This window comes from Rattus rattus, chromosome 7 (assembly GCF_011064425.1).
Source record: "Rattus rattus isolate New Zealand chromosome 7, Rrattus_CSIRO_v1, whole genome shotgun sequence".
Classification (NCBI taxonomy): Eukaryota; Metazoa; Chordata; class Mammalia; order Rodentia; family Muridae; genus Rattus; species Rattus rattus.
The window spans coordinates 37,320,548-37,339,726 of record NC_046160.1 but is presented as its reverse complement, the minus strand read 5'-3'; the positions used below and the strand labels follow the sequence as shown (position 1 = coordinate 37,339,726).

Here is a 19,179-nt window from a genome sequence, read left to right as displayed (position 1 = left end):
CTGGCTACTCTCGTGGAGGACCTAGTTCCAGAAAATCTGTTCTCTTCTGGGCTCCTCAGACAAAACCCACATGGTACATATACATACGTAGACACCATCACCAATTTGAGGGCAGTCTGATCTATAAAACAAATTCTAGGCCAGCATAGTGGGGCCCTACTTCAAAAAGGCAGAAAACAAGTACTTTCCTATATAAACCATGCTGGCTTCATAGTTAAGTATGTATTTCCAGCAATCATATGATGCATTATCTTTAAAACTGTGGAAAATGTATCGCTAAGAGCTAGAGAAACCTTAATTTCCCCCAGTTATCCAATGACCAGACCTGGGGGTGGGGCCCTTCCACCCTCATATCACATTTACACAGGAGCCTCCTGGCACAGCACCAGACACCTGAGCCTTTACTTCAGATCTTTCCTAACTCTAGTCACAATCATTGTGGCTCCCAAGAAAGTTAAACATTTTAGCAAGTAAACCCATAGCCCTGTGCCTTGGAGACCCTTAAGAAACAGCTGAGAAGTGACTCCCTCTTTATGGAGGGCACAGGCAGCTCCCTCCAGCTTTAGACCCATGGGCAACACTCCAGATGACAGCTTAGCTTTAACTCAGGCCTTATCTTGAGGTAGTCTGTAGAGCCCATACTGTCTCCCAGTGCTGGATCACAGGATCCCTTCCTCCTGAACTACAGGTTTTCAATGCTAACTAGGTTAAGAGCCTGGCATTTCTTTGGGGATGCAATAGGTGTATAAACTGAGCAGGACTATAATATGAAAGGTCAAGGTAAAAATTTACAACACAGTAGTTGCTGTTGTTGAATTTATTACAGGAAGTTGACTGCCAAGTGCTGTTCGATACTTCAACTGTTACTAGGTGGTGATGCAGCTGAGGCCAAGGGTTGAGGGAGCAGTCAGGGTTTCTGCAGGCAAGGTTCAAAGAGCCTCAGATACCCTCTCCTTAGGAAGTAGCCAGGTCAAGAGGCCACTAGGCAGATGACACTCTTAAGAGACTTTGGGCACCAAGTTCACAGTAAACACTTGAGATGGGCTAAGTACATTGATGCTGTACAGAGGGGGCACAGCTTTGTATCATCCACATCTCTGCTGGGCTAGACTCACTGCTATAACACACAGCCTGTGCAGAAGTTTGTGCCTTCTGTAAGGGATACTTGCACACATTCTCCAATGTCCAATCATTTTAAGATACTTTATTTTCAAAATGGGTCACAACATAAGCTTTTGGCCCATTCTGCCAATGTACAAGCTACAAATGCTTGCTCAGCAGCCGAGGGGCACTCATTAGTATCAGGTCTGAAAAGTGAATAAAAATCCATATAAAATATTCAAAGTTTCCATAGGAACACAGTAAGTGTGACCCCCATCTCCTAGTCTTTCCATACTGCATTGGTGCCAACCCTACTCTTACAAAGACATTCCAAACTAGCAGTAATTAAGTTAAATGGTCCCCCCAAATGCCGTAACTCAAGCTAAACTTGCAGGTAAGAGCTACAAGAATGGCATCTATACATTGATACTAGCAGAAGCACAGGCTGCAGGGTGACGGTCCATCCCACTCTCCTGGGCACAAGACATGGGCAGAGTGCCAACATCCTGCTCCTCCACTTCTGGCGGAAAGCCATGGCTCTGGATTTGCTTCATGAGTTGCCTGAAAACAAAGGCATACATGGCATATTCAAAACCCAAATCCCTCCAAATTGGGCAGCCTCCCAAGAGATCTCCTGACACCTCACCCTGTCACTATACCAGGAAACAATCCAATGTAAAATTTCATTATTAAGGAACCCACAGGTCACATATGCTAACTTGAATATTTTAGTTGCAAAAGAATCTAATGGCTTACTTGTAAGACCTCTCCTAGTAGTAAATATCTGAAGATGAGTAGTAATTACTTGGAAAAACTCCATTTCTGTATTTAGCTCAAGGTAAGAAAAACTTATCAAAAATAAAAAGCAAGCACAAACTCAGTCCCTTTGAGACAGGTCAAGTCTGTCCCGCAAGTGATCCTTCCCCTCAGCACATACTGCCTTCCCCATAGTGTGTGTGTGTGTGTGTGTGTGTGTGTGTGTGTGTGTGTGTGTGTGTGTGCGCGCACAGGCATCATCCAGGCTTCCGGCTCACAGTAGGCAAATACTACACTGAGCAACCACAAGAGCATAAGCAGGCAGCCTCACTCACCACATTGACCGTGACATTACATAGTAGATGTTTGGCCTCTGGAACCCATTGAAAGTAGAAGCAGCAGCAACAGTGTATGCACCCATGTTCTCAAACAGCATCCAATCACCCACATGCATTTCAGGCAGGCTACAGCGCTCGACGATCCGATCAAGGCCATCACATGTTGGTCCCCAGATGCTGGATGAGTAATACTTCTCATCTGGCTTGGGTCTCTGTATAAAGACAATGTTTTTGGTTTTTTGGTTTTTTTAAAAGATTATAAATACACTGTAGCTATTCTTCAGACACCAGAAGAGGGCATCATTACATACAGATGGTGGTGAGCCACCATGTTGTTGCTGGGATTGAACTCAGGGCCTCTGGAAGAGCAGTCAGTGCTCTTAGCCGCTGAGCCATTTCTTGGCCCAATGTTCTCGACTATCCTATGCATCACTCACTGCTAGAGCATGCGCGCAGAACTCACCTTCTGCAGCAGGGCCTTCACATGTGCATGGTCATAAAGAATGCAGTTAAATGATCCATACACTCCATCATTCACGTAATACATCAAAGTTTGCTCGTTTGACTCATCTTCATCTAGAAAAACAGATCACCCTAATTACCACCCAGCATATCAACTCTGTTATCCCACATGACTCACTCATCCTGCCACCACATACCGTCCGAGCCGGTCTGCTCCTTCCACACGGTTTTTTTGGCAATGATATTCACTGCAAGTGTGAAAGCTGATGCGACGTAGTATCTGCCTGGCTCAGCTATGATTCTCACTCCAGAGTCTGATGGGAAGTACTTGTCCAGAGCTGGGTTGATTACACTGGTGATCTAAGAGTGAGAGAAGGGAGCGGCCATTTGTTATAGTTGAGAGGAGAAAGATCACACTGCTGTGTGTAAAGGAACAGGACATGACCTAGCAGGTCTGTCATCAGGCAACAGAAGCAACAAACCTCTCTGGAAACTAGTCTGTACATACACCATTTCCCACTCCCCTCAGGACCATCTCTTTCTAACACATTATGAATAGTTTATATTAATATTTAATAAAATAGCACAAAATGGATTACAAGAGGGGCCAAATGCTGAATTCTGAATACATGCCAACAAGATATAACTCCTTCCACCCTGTCTACTTCACATAGTGATAAGCACTGAGCTAAACATTAAAATAAGAGCTAAACATTAAAAATATGGGAAACAGGCAGGAGAACTGAAAGTTCAAGGCCAGCCTGGGCTACAGTTGCAAATAACAAGTAGTGAGAACAAAACACCAGGCATGTTTGGCACCTTTAATCAGTAAAAACACCAAAATGGTAAATATATATATCTCACCCCTCTGTAGGTTAATGTTGTAATAATTACCTCTTCAAATTTAAGCTTCGTGTCTTCAGACCCAGGAAAGCCACCACCAATATCAAGCAGATACATGCTGAAACCAACTTCTGTCTAGAATCAAGAAAATTTGGAAGTCAAATTGCTAGATTCACAAGTTTAAATGCACAGGACAGATGGGTTTAAAATCTGTTATGCAGACAGCTTCTACAAGAGGCAAATTCTAGATTCAATGGTTTGGTTATTTCAATCAAGACAGCCCTCCTCCAGGAGTCATGTACTTACTCCCATGTCAAAGACACAGCGGGCATCTGACACTGCCTGCACGAAGGTCTCAGGGTCAGTACATCCACTGCCCACATGGAAGCTGAAATAAAAACAAGATGCTGTTCTTTGACTAGTTCTCAGGAGGAAAAAAGGGGCCTTAAAATTTAATGTCTCAGTCTGTAATTATCACTGAGACCTCACCTGACACCAATGACATCAATATTTAGCTCTTTTGCCCGTTCCAAGAGAAGCCTGCTGGTTTTCAGTGTGGCACCAAACTTAACACTGAGCCGACAAACTGCTTTGGAATCATCAGTGGCAATCCGCAAAACCAACCTAGGTGGACAGAAACAAGTGCACACACCAAGTAAGCACTCTGTACACGTTCATCCAATCAGCCTGTCTAGGCACTACTGCTTGTGGGTCTGATTCTAACCCAGGGTTTAGCCTGGTTCTTACTATGTATAGGAATAAGGAACCAAGATTATAGTCTGCCTAGCAAGGCCCAGCCTTTTGTGCTCAATCAGAAGACTTACTTTGCCTTTGGATGTGCTCTGGCAACTTTCATCAACTCAATTTCACTGTCAAAAGTCATCATCTGGACTCCATTACTGGCAGCATACTTGATCTGAGACACTTGCTTACAAGGATTTGCATAGATAATCCTCTCTGGAGGCACCCCAAGCCCCTGCACCAACTGTATTTCAGTCTGAAAGAGAAGATCAGTGTATATAGACTGAGTTTGACAAACAAAAGCACATCAACTGATAACCCTTTTGGGATGAGATAAGCAGTCTTACTTTGCTTGCACAATCAAATCCTGTCCCAATGGCAGCCAGGGTGCTCACTATGGCTCTGCTGTCATTACACTTGACAGCATAGAAGGGAGTAACCCGGGGAAGAGCTTTCAGCCACCTCAGATGCTTCTTTAGAACGTCTCCGAGATCCGCAACATAGAAAGCATCCTTATCATCCTGGAATGAGAGTGAGTGGGTTCAGGGACCTCATTAACAGTCTTGCACTTGGCCACACTGAAGATCTTTCCCCCCTTCCCTAACAAAATCCTATCCTTGTTAGCAGTACTGACACGGACACTCACTAGACAGCCCAGTCAGTCAAATTCTAGATTCTCTGGCAAGGCATGCTCTTTTATGGAACTTTTGAGTTGTGGCTGTGGGCTTCCCGTACTTACAGAGGAAGAAACTTCATTGATTTTTTGGTCCAGAATGTCCTTAGCAGTGAAGCCTTCATCGAGGATATGGCAGTCAAACTCTTCCTTAGTAAAGCTGCTCATGGTTGGTTCTCTCTGTGCCTCTGAAACAAAGCTGACAATAAGCAGACAATAAGTGAATGCACTCAAAGTCTTAGCACTGCTTCCACACAAATTCCCAAGTATAAACACTGATACTTACACAGAAAACCTAGAGATGGAATTAAATTATTGCCAGCTCTCACAAGGTCAACTCTGAATGCTGTCTCCTCGGAGTGGTGGAAACACTAGTGAGTAGAAACACAACATGTTGCTATCTCCCTTGAAATCTTACCATTAAAGGTTACACACTGCAACAGTATACCAGAGAGTACACAGTACAGGAAGATCAACTGTGAGGTCAGAACTACGTGAAGACCCCCCCCCAAATATCTCCAGTACTCAAATAGATTCCACACTGTTCAAAACTGAATGCCACAGCTCTATACACATGGAACATCTCAATCCCTGCCCCTCTCCAAAACGGAACGGAGTTAACAGTCTAATTACTGGCATTATTACATGTTCCTATCTGCTTCATTTGAGCCATTCCAGCTCTTCAAAAACTTCAATGGGCATACAGTAACAACATGCAGTCCTGAAAAGGTGTTTTTCTCCCACTTGCAGAGTTATGCTGAATGACTTAGTGAATACAGTGTATCAGGTATCCAGAGCACTCAATGTTAGTGTGCAATCCACCAAAACTAACTTTTATGCAGTACTAGCATTTAAAAAAATTCAACTCACAGTATATTGTTACTGTTATGAGACATCAGTATTCTAGAGCCTGGATTGCCTACCAAATGCACACTTCTGGGAATCCAACAGTCCTCAAGTGCCTTCTAATATCCACTTATGGATAATAACCATATGGAAGGAATTTTTGGCCAACTTTATTACTAACAAAAATAAGCAAGATCACCACGCTTAATAAAAGCTTCTGCCTGGGTCTTATGAAATGGACACCAGCAGCAAGTGGCCAGGTAAAACCTTTTTTCCACTGTGTGACCCACTTCAGTGCCAGCAGCCTACATGCACCAAGGCTGGGCAATGGTTAGGAGCCAGTTTGCTCTAGCACGGGACACTATGAGAGGCCCACGGGGATGAGCCTGTCATAAATCCAAATCCATGCATGGTAAAGCACACTTTAAGCTTTAAGGAGACTTTTGGCACTGTCAACTTCGTTAGCTGCATATACCTCTCTTAAGTGAAGACTACAGACCAGCGCCAGCCAACTCAGTTGTATATCACTTAGAACTGATGAATGGGCTTTGGCAGTAACTTTGTAATTTTAGGTCTTGTTAAGTATTTTCCAGGCAGCCTTCCGGCTTAAACCTGGAAAACTTTCATTGAAATACCACTTATTTTGCCTTTCCCTATCTTTGCCTCAATACAAAAAAAAAAAAGAAAAAGAAAAAAAATGCTACTAACACTTTGGCCTGGGAAGCAGCTAAGTCCTGTTAAACAATTAGCACAAGAAGTTAAATCTGGATGAGATACAAGCCAATTAAAACAAAAATGAAATTCTGCCCGATCTTAGGTTTGAATAAAACAAGCCACTGCATTCTTTTGTCCTCTCCCAGACATTCCTGACAGGATCTGCTCCCCAGTTCTACCAGTTATTGAGGATTCTGAGTCGGGCTTCCAAGACAGCCGGGAATCCGGTTTCCCGTAAACCCCTAAGTCATTCAAAGAGTTCAGCTCTAATTCACAGCCGGTGAGTATTCATTAGCAGGGACTCCCTGACTAAATTAGGTCTATCGACTTCCACCTCGAGTCATCAGCTCTGCTCTGTACACGTAGCAAAACTAAAGAAAGCAGGAAACTGCAGGGCGGCTGCTAGCGGCCGGGCTCCCCTGCACCTGCCCTCCATCATCGCCCGGGCAAGTGGAGCGCTGAGCCCGGCTGACACGATGCGGGCTCCCATGGGGCGATCCGAGGGCTTGCAGCCAAGGGCCAGGAACAGCTGCTGCCTTCAGGGCGGAGGCTCGCAAGGTCACCAGCCTCCGGCCACGTGTCCCCTGCCGGCGACCGCAGTCCGGGCCTCGCGACACGTGGCCGCACAATCCTCCCGCGCCCCGCTTACCTCACAGCACAGGGAAGCGGCTGGCTGGACCCATGGAGAAGCCGCCACTAAACCCCAAGGCGCACCCGGCCGTCTTCCCGCCGCCGCCCCGTCAGCCGCCTCGTCGAGCCCGCCGCAGTCGCCGACCGGAGGTGGCGCCGAGCTGCTGACTGAAGGCGGCCGGCGGCGGCGGCTGCAGGGACTGACAAAGCCCGACGGTGCGACGCGCCGCTACTTATAGGCGGAGCACGTCGTCATGGAGACGCACCAGCTCAAACCAGCCCCGATCGGTTCCGGCCGGGAGGCGCGGGGGAGGGGCGGGGACTCCTTGGCGGCCAACCCCGTTCCCGACGCCGGAGGCGGGAGGCGCGGGCCCGGCGCGTCAGTGGGGCGGGGCGCTGCGCGTGCCCAGCCCCCCGCCCATCCGCCCGCGCTCCCCGCCCGGCCTCGTGCCGGACACTCCCTGCGGCAGGCCCGCGCACGCGCACCACACCACCAGTCCTGACTACCAGCTTGCCGCAGGGCCCTATGGGCAGCAGGCGGGATTCGGCCGGTGCATGCGCACCGGCGCCTGGTCGTCTGTCTTGCAACCGGTTCAATCACGCAGTCTCTCCCCGGGTCCTAACGGCTGAGCCCTGGCCTGGAAGACTAGCAAAACTCTTCCTCGGCTTTGCATTCAGCGCGTAGTATTTATTCCCTGGCGGGATCGCAGGTGCGAGCCGAGGATGGATGGGCCTTGAGTTGTGTGCGGGCCACGTAGACTAGACTTCGTGGTGTAGATTGACCCTGCTTCACCACCCTGTGTACCTATGCCTGAAAACTTGCTGAGAGACAAGCCAGCAGAGGCTGGAGAGCCACTCCGTTTTACGTTGGTAGCTTCAACTAGATTCTAGGCACCAGTTGCATGCTAAGATAATGCCTTTTATCTAAACAAGAGTCGCATGTTAGGGAAGAGGGAAGAGGTTGAAGGGTTTCAAGCCAACAGCTGTCCCTTATTCTGTTAAATCTTTCAGGGTAGCTACAACTAATTCACTTTGAGAAGTCTGGACCGGAAAAGAGTCTGGGCAGTGAATTTGTATCCACCAAAGTTACATTGTTAAAGAATAAGTGGGACTGACTGGTTACTTACATATTCAGTATTGGGAAGACTTAGGAGTAACTCCAACTTGTTACTATGTACACGCTGTTAATGGTTTGTTAATTCTCAACTAAAACCCCTTTCCAAGCCCGGATGCCGGGATCCCAGAGGAGTACCAACAAAAACTATCTTGAAGAATCACAGCAAAGCAAATGAAAAAAGTAGCTTTCGAGGTAGCTTTTTCAAGCATGAGACCAGATGACCCAAGCCTTTAATCCCAGCACTCAGGAAGCAGAGGCAGGCTTTTTGTTTATTTGATTTTTTGTTTGTTCAGGTTGTTTATTTTTGAGACCTGGCTTCTGGGTGTAGCCCTGGCTGTACTGGAACTCCCTCTGTAAACCAGGCTGTCCTTGGACTCAGAGATCCACCTGCCTCTGTCTCGGGAATGGTTGGATTAAAGGTATGTCCCTTCACCAGCTAGATCTCTGTAAATTTGAGACCAGCATAGTCTACAAAGAGTTCCAGACCAACCAAGGCAACATAGTGAGACCCTTCACAAAAACAAAGCCAAACAAACAAACCCTACTGGCTTTTCTTCAGAGGTCCCTAGAGGAAATCCACAATCTAGCTCCCCTCCCAAATTGCTGTGCAATTGTTTTGTGCAAGCCCCCTTCAGTCTTCATCTCATGTACCCAAGTCCTGGGAGGAAAACCCTGGTACCCACTTCAAGACCTGGGGTATAGTCTGTGAATATTTGTTGAATGAGTGAATGAAAGAATGAGTGATTCACTTCTCCCTGAATCATGGCTTCTGCAGAAAGAAACAAGAGCCCCAAAAGCATCAAGCGAGTTGTCCATGCAACAATGGGATGGGCGTTACACTCTTCTCTTGGGCACCCTGCTCTTTCTTATTTTTCTATAATCCTGGAGTAGTCACAAGGTGCCATGCAGAGCAGAAGAATGTGGGATTCCTTCCTAACAACTCCTTTCTTCCCCAAGGGTGGGATTAGCTGTTGTGGCCCATCAGAGAATGTACAGCCTCAAGCATTCAATTAGCATCTTTATCTCTGTGATGCGAGATAAACATAGTGCTTTAGTTTTGGAAACCTTAACTGGAAGGAGAACGCAGGTCTTGTTCAGGAAGACCAGGAGACCATTCCAAATTATGTGAACTACTCTTGCCTGTGTGTGTAGAGCACCAACCCACCCACATTCCAATTCCTGCCCAAACCCTGGAGAGGTGAAGTCCTGTACGTGAACCAGTTGTCAGGGTGGGAACAGAAGGTAGGGAAGGAGGGGCCCATTTCCTGGGGTAGTGGCCCTGTTGGCTGGTGGTAGACAGGCTCCAGCATGGAGAGGTCCCCAAAGCCAGTCTGAAGGCAGCTGAGCTTGAGTCATAAGACTCAACTACTAACCTGCATTCGAGAAGACAGACCAGTGGTGACTAAACCCAGTCTTAGTCAAACGAGTGGCATTACTGACATTATTTTCACCGGGCTCCTCCCTTTCCCTACCCATTTTCCTTAAGAGAAAATCAACAAAGCCTAGGCTACCATTCAACATAAAAGTGCTTGCCCCTTTTTTTCTAGGGGCAATTTGAGGCCCCAAGTTCCATTGCCATTGACCCCAAAAGTAAAGTGATAAGACCTTATAAAGCTCCAACACCCTGGATGTTAACCCCGACATGTAGTGAGATGTTTGTGCTTTGCTGGTGCAAAGGCACTGAAGAAGGGACGAAACCATTGTAGGTGCTGTTAGTGGTGTTCTCAGTTACTGTCCTACATTCTGGGGCTGTCTCTGACTTTCTTAGGGATTCTCAGCACTTGCCCAAGGTAAAGCCTTGTATCTCACTCCCCTCCTTGTGGGTACAAGCTCAATGTCTACAAGTAGCGATGGTTGGGCCAAATGAGAACTCAAGCCAATACACACTGAGTTCTAAGAGCTCTAACTTTATTTTTAAGACAGCATCTCATGTAGCTCAGGTCCCTATGTAGCAGATTGTGACCATGAACATCTACTGCCTCCACCTCCCAAGTCTATGTATGTGGTAGTTACAAATTTAAAGAGGATACCTTATTGGGAGAGAATTAAACTGCATAAATGAATAACCAGCAATTGTTTACAAATCCATTTACTTGGTATTGGCAAAGACAGAACTTTCATTCATTCATTGGTTCATGAGAAGGGTATGTGATCCCCTCCTAACAACCCCTTTCTTCCCCAAGGATGAGATTAACTGTTGTGACCCATCAGAGAATGTGTAGCCTGAAGCATTGTTTTTTGTTTGTTTGTTTGTTTGTTTGTTTGTTTTAGACAAGGTCTCACTGTTGTGCACCTGGCTGGCCTGGAATTTGCTATATAAATAGGCTACCTTGAACTCACAGAGATAAGTACGCCTCTGCTGGGATTAAAGGTGAGGACCACCACACCTGGCTTCGAGAATTCTTTTTAAAAGTGGAAGAGGAGGAATCTTTATCCAAGGTCATATTCTGTCTTCTAGGGAAAGAACAGACTAGCCAGAAATGGTGGCACACACCTTTAATATCAGTGTTTGGGAGGCAGAGTCAGGTTCGAGGCCGGCCTGGTCTACAAGATGAGTCTAAGACAGTCGGGACTGCTTATACTGAGAAGCCCTGTCTTGGGAAAAAAAACAAAAAACAAAAAGGGAGAAAGAAAAGTGCAGATTAAAGTGAGGTTCCTAATATTAGGCCACATAAAGGAATTAGCACCTGTCCTGCTAAAGGGGTACAACAAGATTCCTGGGACAGGAAGACCAGTCACCAGATGATCAAATCACATCTGGATATTTGACCCAAAATAGTGTTCCATCACTGTAACTCACTGATGCTAGACTTGCCCTGGAATTGTGCTGAATGTCTCCAAAGATCTAACCCTCCCTCCAAGGCAGAAAGTGTGCCACCTCCACTGATAATCCAAATGGTGTGCCCAAGGCAGGGAAGGCAGCTTCCAGGCTGCTCTGAGCAATGGTGGCATCATCAGAAATGATGGCACTGCTCCAGAGGATCTCTCCTGAGCATCAGACACCCATGTGTAGAAGTCTCGGTATTTTATTATGAAGGGTGAAGTTACATCATGGCCCTACCTCACCCAGCCCTGGTAAAGCTTACTGGGACAGGACCAGACAGCAAGCCCAGTAGTGGAAACTGGGACAGGACTTTCCCAAGCCCGGCAGGCTCAGGGGCAGGTCAGTGGTCACACAGGACCTGGCAGTGAAGTAACCCTTGTCTTGAGGTTCATTTTAGTGGCATCTGTGGTTTCTGTGTGAGCAATTGGCTAAGAACTCCCTCCTTATTATGTATTCTCTGGATTTAGAGACTCAAGAATCTGAGTATTTATCTTTGGGTGGTGTACTCATTCTGCATGCCTGTTGAGCTCCTATATATGAGACAACGTCGGTAGGACCAGGTTCCTGAGGGCCTGCCAAGGACCAATAGAAGGATCAGCTTCTGATTCTTCATGGTTGGTTTCGTTTGTTTGTTTGTTTGTTTGTTTCTCCCAAGTGCCTGGCGATACCCAGAAAGCACAACATTTCTGCTGGATTTTGCCCCTGTCGATTTTTTTTTCTTTTCTTTGCTGGAGCCACACCTTTGTGGGCCCCACCTCTGGGAAGCCCCAGTGCTGACAAGCTTTCTTCTTCCTTCTGTAGCAGGGATGGCCCTTGCACAATGGAGGCTTCAGGAGGGTAAGCACTTTTCCTGGAGGAGGTACATATGCCAATTTCCTGGCAAGTCATGGCCATGAACACCTTGAGGGGCTGCTGGGAAGAAAATATATGAGCAAATGTATCAGAGCAGGTAGGGGGCATGACTGGACAAGGAGAGTCTAAGTACGATCCATTTATTTCTCTGTACTTCTGTGCCAGGACCCTGTCAGGCCCCAAGGAGAAAGAGAAACCAGGGAAGTCCATTCTTGCTTCAAATTTAAGTTCATCAATTGTTGGGTGTGCACATTGGTGAGCTACAGTGCAAAGCGAAGGTCAGAGGACACCTGAAGCCGTGTGGTTACTCCTTCTGTCACGTGGGTCCCAGGCATCAAACTCAGGCTACCATTTTTGGTGACATGCACCCCTACCCACTGAGCCATTTTACCAACTCCAGAAGTCCCCATTCTTGAGTAATTCACGTTCAGAGGGGAGGCCTAGCTTTGGGCTTTTGCTTTGTTGTGTAAGTCACTGGGGACAGTAGCCATAGAGACCCAAAGGCAGAGATCAGAAATAACAAAGAGAAGGCACTCTAGGCTTAGAGGCATTTAAACAAAGCTGGAATGAGTTGAAAGGGTCCAGGGCTAAACCAAGCCTTCTGGACACAGAGACACGACCATGCCAACTCTCCTTAGGGAGAGGGTTGCAGGCTGTGGCTATGTGAGCAGCTCCTACACTAACCTCCTTTCTCATGGTATCAACTTGTGGTACCTATCAGGCCTAGAGGGCAAGAGAGAGTCACATCACATGAAGTCACAAAATCTTGCCTGGATTACCCAGGATCCAAGAGGACAGTATGATGGAAGGGTGAACAGGAAAACCACATGATTGCAGAGAAAGGTTAGCCCCCGGGCAGGTGATAGGCAGTCAAGTCCCCGTTGGGTTATATCCCTTGGGCTGAGCATAGGAATTGGGTTCACAGACAGCACTGCCTTCAGGAGGGCACTAGAACCACCTAGGGGAGAAGGGGAGAAAATCCAGAGACAGTATAGGGCTGTCCTGGTGGAGGGTAAGGGGAGCCTGAGAGTTGGCAGGCCAAAGATGGCCCTACCCTTTTCAAAGGCACATCCAAATCTTCCTAGCCATCTCCCTGTACTTCCTAAGAATTTCGGTGAGCCCCTGGGGACTTTTCACATTGGATTGAGCCATGTGAAAACCCAAACAAACCCTGGCTGTCTCTTGTTTCCTTCTCAGACATTGAAAGGGGAGGGTCTTTTTATACCAAGGAGAACCCACTGCTTAGGGGCTGGAGAAACAGTGCAGCAATTAAAAGCTGCTACTGCTCTGACAGAGGGCCTGCATTCTTAGCGCCCATATGGAGGCTCCCACCTACCTCCCACCACCCCATGAGTTTCAGAGGATCTAATGTCCTCTGGCCTACATGAGCATGCCCACACACAATTCCTTTAAGAAGAAAACAAGAGAAAAAAGAAGACCCACTGCTCTATCTCCAGCCTCACCCCTCCCCTAGAGCTTTCTTTCCTTCCCAGAATAATGATCCCCCATTCCTACTCAGGGTGCTGTCCCAACTTGTTACACAGACTCCCTTCCAGCACACCCCTCCACTCTCCGCAGATAGCAGTCATCTGCAGGCCGGTGGTCTTCCAGATCATTTTGGCAGGACTGGGAGTCCGCAGGGGGAGAGGTAACCAGGCAAGACCTTTTATGGAGGAAGGGACAGGAGATGGGGCAGTATCAGCTATGACTCCTCAGGGAGATGGCTAGGGAAGGCCTGACCTGTCAAAATCTGAAGAGATGGCTTCCCCAACAGTCCAGGGAAGCAGCTAGAGCACAACTGTTTGTAATGTCTCGAGACTGGGTACACAACCTAATATCAAAGGTCTCCTCTTATCTGTGCCTCTCTCGTGGCTATACCTCAACATCCAACTGGTTGGGACAGGCTTGTAATAGGCTATGTCCTCAGTGGGAAGCCCCAGGAAGAACCAGGCTACAGCTGAGAATGGAGGCAAGACAAGGAAAGGCAAGCAGCCTAAGGGGAATGGGACCCACCCAGTGACTTCGGGCTGCCTGGCCAGCTCCATCAGGAGATGAAGGCTTCCCCGCTCCTGTGCGGGCTCCTGACTCTCTTGAACACGAGAGACTGTGCCAAAGGCCATGTGAGACCTCATTCCATCAGGTGATGCAGTTTTCACCCTGTGCAGGAACTCTGGTAGGTAAAACGCTTGGTCTCCTCATTCGATGTCAGGTTACCCAGGTATCCTGCTCACAGCAGAGCTGGCACCCCAATTCTAACACGACTAGGACAGCTCAAGTAAATAATTCTAAACCATCAAATCACTTACAGTGGGTACCAGATCTTCCCAGCTGAGGCCCCAGGTATCCTGACTCTCCACATCCAACCACGTGCACGTGTCTGTCTGCCCCAAGTGAGCTCTGGAGTAATTTCTTACACAGCCATGCAACTGAAGGAAGCAGCTTGGACCAGTTTGTTTTGTTTTGAGTAGAGTCCTTCCATATAGCCCTGGCTGGTCCTGAAAATTGGTTATGCAGACCAGACTGACCTCAAACTCAGAGATCTCCCTGCCTCTGTCTCTCTGAACAGAGCTGGGATTAAAGACATTCTACCTTTCCTATTAACTGCCCCAGGATCAATTTCATTATCTCTAGAGGGGAGATAACCAAGGCAACCCCAGGATAGTCATGAGGACAACATGAGATGGTTTATACAGAGCTATACATTATCCACTGTATACACTTATTTATAAAATGTTTCAATGTGGTGCTGGAAATCAAACAAACCTAGGGCCTTCACCAGCTAAGTATACAATCTACTAAACATGGTGGTAGGCATAGTCCCCCAGCCTGGTATGGGATTTTGAAACCTCAAAACCCACCCCCAGTAACACACTTCCTCAAACCAGACCACACGTGCTAATTCTAATTTTATCAAAGAGTTCCACTCCCTAGTGACTTTTAATTTAAATATATGAGCCTAAAGGGACAATTCTTATTCAAAGTACCACAGATGGCTTGACAGTTAAGCAGTTAATACTATTTGCTTTCACCAGGGACTCAGGCTTGGTTCCCAGCACCCACATGGTGGCTCATAACCACCTGTAACTCCAGTTCTAGAGGATCTGATATTCTCTTCTGGGTACTAGACATAGACATATACCATATATAGGCATGGTGTGTGTGTGTGTGTGTGTGTGTGTGTGTGTGTGTGTGTGTGTGTGTGTGTGTATGGTGCAGGCAAAAACATTTACCCACATAAAGTAAGATAAATAAATATAAATAAAACCTTAAATAACAGCAAATCAAACTATTTCTGTAATATCTTTTCAAATGTCATGACAATGAAGCCATGGGTTGTCCACCGGCTGGACTCCAAGGTAGAGCTGCCATCACTTAAGAGACTGTCAGTGCTAAACTAGAGAAATCTTGGGTGAGCCCTGGTGAGCTGCTCAACTGTTGAACGACTATAGCCCATAAGACACACAGGGCACAGCCTGTGAATCAGGGCCTGGCTGTGGAGCTAGGAGACCTTGACATTAATTTTGGGGCAGAATCCTTTATGAAGGCCCAAGTCATGCCAATGTGAGGTTCCATGCACACCTTTAAAACTCCCTCATAACCACAGGCATTGTGCAGAACAAAGAAGCGTTCTCAAGGAGGGCTATTTTATCAGCGCCATGGTTTAGGGTTGACAGGCATGATGGTAATAACAAGCAGGGCAACTCTGAGTCCAGCTTGTGATCTACAGACAATGCCCTTCCTTATTGCAGGCAGCACCACCGTCCCGCCCTTCCTGAACCACGGCTCCTGGCCCAGGGCTGGTGCTCAGGAAGCACCAAGGTGAGTTTGGCATGGCTTGTCATGGGGCTTAGGGAAGTCTGCATCTCTCTGAGTCCGGGGCCTCACTATTACCTTGCAGAGTTGTCGATGGGACTTGGCTGAACTTTGGAATGCCAAGCTCAAACTTTGGCCCAGGTAAAATCTCAGCTCCTGTCTGTCCCCACCCTCTCTGTACCCATTTCTCTACCTACAGGGTGCCACAGTTGGAATACCTTGCCTTTAGGTCTCTGAGGATTGACTTAGGCCTTGCATCAAAGGCATAGGGCCCCAGAATCTCTATCTCTGGCTTCCTTGGATCTGATGCTCTTTTTTTTTTTAAAGATTTATTTATTATATGTAAGTACACTGTAGCTGTCTTCAGACACACCAGAAGAGGGTATCACATCTCATTGCAGATGGTTGTGAGCCACCATGTGGTTGCTGGGATTTGAATTCAGGACTTCTGGAAGAGCAGTCAGTGTGCGGCCATCATTATCCTATGGGGTGAGATGATAGCACCATTCTTGGATGACAATGTTCTCTCTACCCCACACCCACCAAGCTCTTGGGAAATTACACAGCAATGCACACCCTCATACTTCACATCCTATTCTATACAGAATGACCAAAGGTAGACTGAAGTCCCAGATGACATTTAAGTGTGGTAGAGATCCTGATACGAAGCTTACACTATCCTGGTTTGGCTGACAAGTCTTGGGCTACCCTCCTCTTCCATCTCCTGACCCCCACCCTCTTATTTGCACCCTATTGCTCTCATATTTCTTTCCAGAACATACCTACCTGAACCCAGGCTTGAGCTGCACACCAACCTCAGTGGTTCTGGTCAGCTGCCATTGTTACAAGTGGCAAGTATGAGTCCCAACCAAAGCCAGTACTATTCAGAGATGCTTCTGGCCAGGCACAGAGTGGTAGGAAAGGAATGTGTGTCTGTGGTGGGGGGAGGGTGTCAGGCCCTTCAAAACATATATTTGCTTAGAGCTGGAGCATCAGCTCAGCAGTTAAGAGAATGTATTGCGGGGTTGGGGATTTAGCTCAATGGTAGAGCGCTTGCCTAGCATGCGCAAGGCCCTGGGTTCGGTCACCAGCTCCGGGAAAAAAAAAAAAAAAAAAAAAAAAAACCACGAATGAAGCCATATGTGATGGCATACAACTTTAGTCCCAGCACTTAGGAGGCAGAACTAGGAGGACATATATAGCAAGGGAGACCCTACTTTAAAAATCAAAACCAAAATAAGGAATTAATAAATTCATTGCTCAGATTGTTAGGCTGTGGCTGTGGCTTTCTCAGGTATGTCCAGGAGAGGATGTTTGATGAATAGAATCTGGACAAGGTATCAAAACCAGAAGATGCCAGGCCTTCCTTCTAGTGACCCTGCTTCTTGAGGTGTTTCTAGGAAAAGCACTTTTGAACTCCTCAATTCTCTTGCTAGCTCATGCTTACTGTAGGACTCTGACCTAAAGGATATCTCTAGGTTTCATTGTTTTTCATTTTTGGAGATAAGATATTGCTATGTTGCCCAGAGTCTAATTCTTATCTTTTGCCTCTACCTCCCAAGTTCAGGGATTACATTTTGTGCACCACCATATCTGGCCTGAAAGATATATGAAATTTGATACACAAAATTGTTTGTTTGAAGATACCATTTATAACAGTCAAACATCAGGAATGCTTCAAATAACCAACAAGAAAGACATGAGCAAATGATTCTATAGCCAGGGGCAGAGGTGACGTCGTGTGTGAGTGTGTGTGTGTGTGTGTGTGTGTGTGTGTGTGTGTGTGTGTGTGTGTGTGTGTGTGTGTGTAGGGGTTAGAAATGGGGTGTGGCTTACACATACTGTGTGATCTGGCTTGCAGATCTGTTCTAGCCTCTTCTATGGAATTACAAATACATGTAATTCCATGCCCTGATTTGTTTAGTCTTTAACATTTATTATTATTATTTTTAAAACAAGATCTTACTATGCAGCCCTGGATAGCCTAGAACTTTATGCAGACCAGGCTAGCCTCAAATTCACAGATATTCACCTTCTACTGTCTTCTGAGTGCTGGTACTAAATACCTGCCCTGGGAGAGGGGCCATGTTTATTTTGTTCTCAAAGTAACTGAATGAAGGGCCTCCTTCAGACCTCAGGGTGAATTTTGATACTTCATTGCTACAATGAAACTTATGGAGAGAATGCTTCCTTCCTATCTTTGGCGCCTCTTTGCACACATTTACAGTGGTTACTTAATTGCTTTTCTGCTTCTCTGAAGAAAAAAAAAAACAAAAAATGTTCCTTTCATTGCTGTGTAGGCTGCAGCAGCCATGATTGTTAGTAAATGTCTTTAGAGCTTAACATAAACAATGTAACGGCCATTTTGGGTACATTGTGGTTTGGTTTGTTTTTTTTCCAGTTTGCTTTTTGAAGTAAAATCTAGTGTAACCCAGGCTAACCTCCAAGCATCCTCCTGAGGATGATCTTAATTCTCCTGGCTTGACAAATCTCATCTAGTGCTGGGGTTATAGGCATGCCCAGTTTTATGTGGGGCTGGGGATTAAACCCAGAGCTTTATTGGTGTTAGACAAACACGTGTGTGTGTGTGTGTGTGTGTGTGTGTTTTTACATTTTAGTGTGTATGTTTGTGTGTGTATGCACACATGCTTGCACATACATGTATGTACATACAGGCAGACATGTCAGCCTGACCATCATGTGAAAGGTGAGAACTGACTTCTACAACTTGTCCCCTGACCTCCACAGGTATACCATGGCATGTACTTGCCCTTCCTCCCTGACAAAAGAAATAGATAAATGTAAAGACATTTGAAAATAATTTATAAATAAAAAGATGTATGTCTGTGGCAATCCCCAGCTGGTGAGCGCTATGTAGGAGAGTACAAGCCCCAGCCATTGGTGGCCATCAGCCGCATACTGAGCAACCTACCCAACCAGACTTGCATTTTTAGTACAAGAGAGTACAGGGGTGTGAGATCTTTCTATTCTACCCTTCAAGAATTGTTTTCTCAGGGCAGGACTCTGGGCTAGGGCTAGGTATTCTTTAGGAAGTCTGTTGGCTCAGCACTTCAGGAGCAGTGGGAACTGTTCCCTGCCACAGTGCTGCACCTCTTCTCTGGCCTCCTTGGGAGGAAACTAGCCCTATAGCCTGTGGAGAGCTTTTGGGGCTGCTTCTAGAAACTTGGCAGGAATTTGACATTGGGCCAGGGTGAAGGACCCTAGTTCTTACTGAAGCATAAGAGTTATTAGGAGGCTTGGCCTGGTAGAAAGTAGGTAGGTTATGAGGACCCTAAGGGCTTTCACCAGCTTTACACCCACCACCTCAGGTCAAGATTAGGCCAAGTACCAGCTTCCTGCCTTGGATCAAGGCTAGGCCAAGTTCCATTCTCTACCCACAGTTCTTGGGCAGAGCAGGGACAGTCTTAAAAATCCACAGAATGTACTAACTGATAGTTGCCTGACTCTC

At 46.6% G+C, this 19,179-nt stretch overlaps 1 protein-coding gene and 1 non-coding gene across 2 annotated transcripts; both read right to left on the bottom strand.

Moving 5' to 3' along the window:
- Positions 1-802: 802 nt before the first annotated feature.
- Positions 803-5,138, bottom strand: Odc1 (ornithine decarboxylase 1). The gene is made up of 10 exons (XM_032907509.1): positions 4,981-5,138; positions 4,589-4,762; positions 4,325-4,497; positions 3,990-4,124; positions 3,807-3,888; positions 3,552-3,635; positions 2,855-3,017; positions 2,659-2,771; positions 2,193-2,407; positions 803-1,662 (listed from the first exon to the last, which is right to left on the bottom strand). Exons 1-10 carry the CDS (start codon positions 5,080-5,082, stop codon positions 1,518-1,520), a joined length of 1,386 nt encoding a protein of 461 aa, XP_032763400.1. The 5' UTR covers positions 5,083-5,138; the 3' UTR covers positions 803-1,517.
- Positions 5,139-6,035: 897 nt separating this feature from the next.
- LOC116906421 lies at positions 6,036-6,169 on the bottom strand. The gene has a single exon (XR_004388683.1). It is a non-coding gene; the product is annotated as a small nucleolar RNA SNORA42/SNORA80 family (small nucleolar RNA).
- Between the last annotated feature and the right edge of the window lie 13,010 nt (positions 6,170-19,179).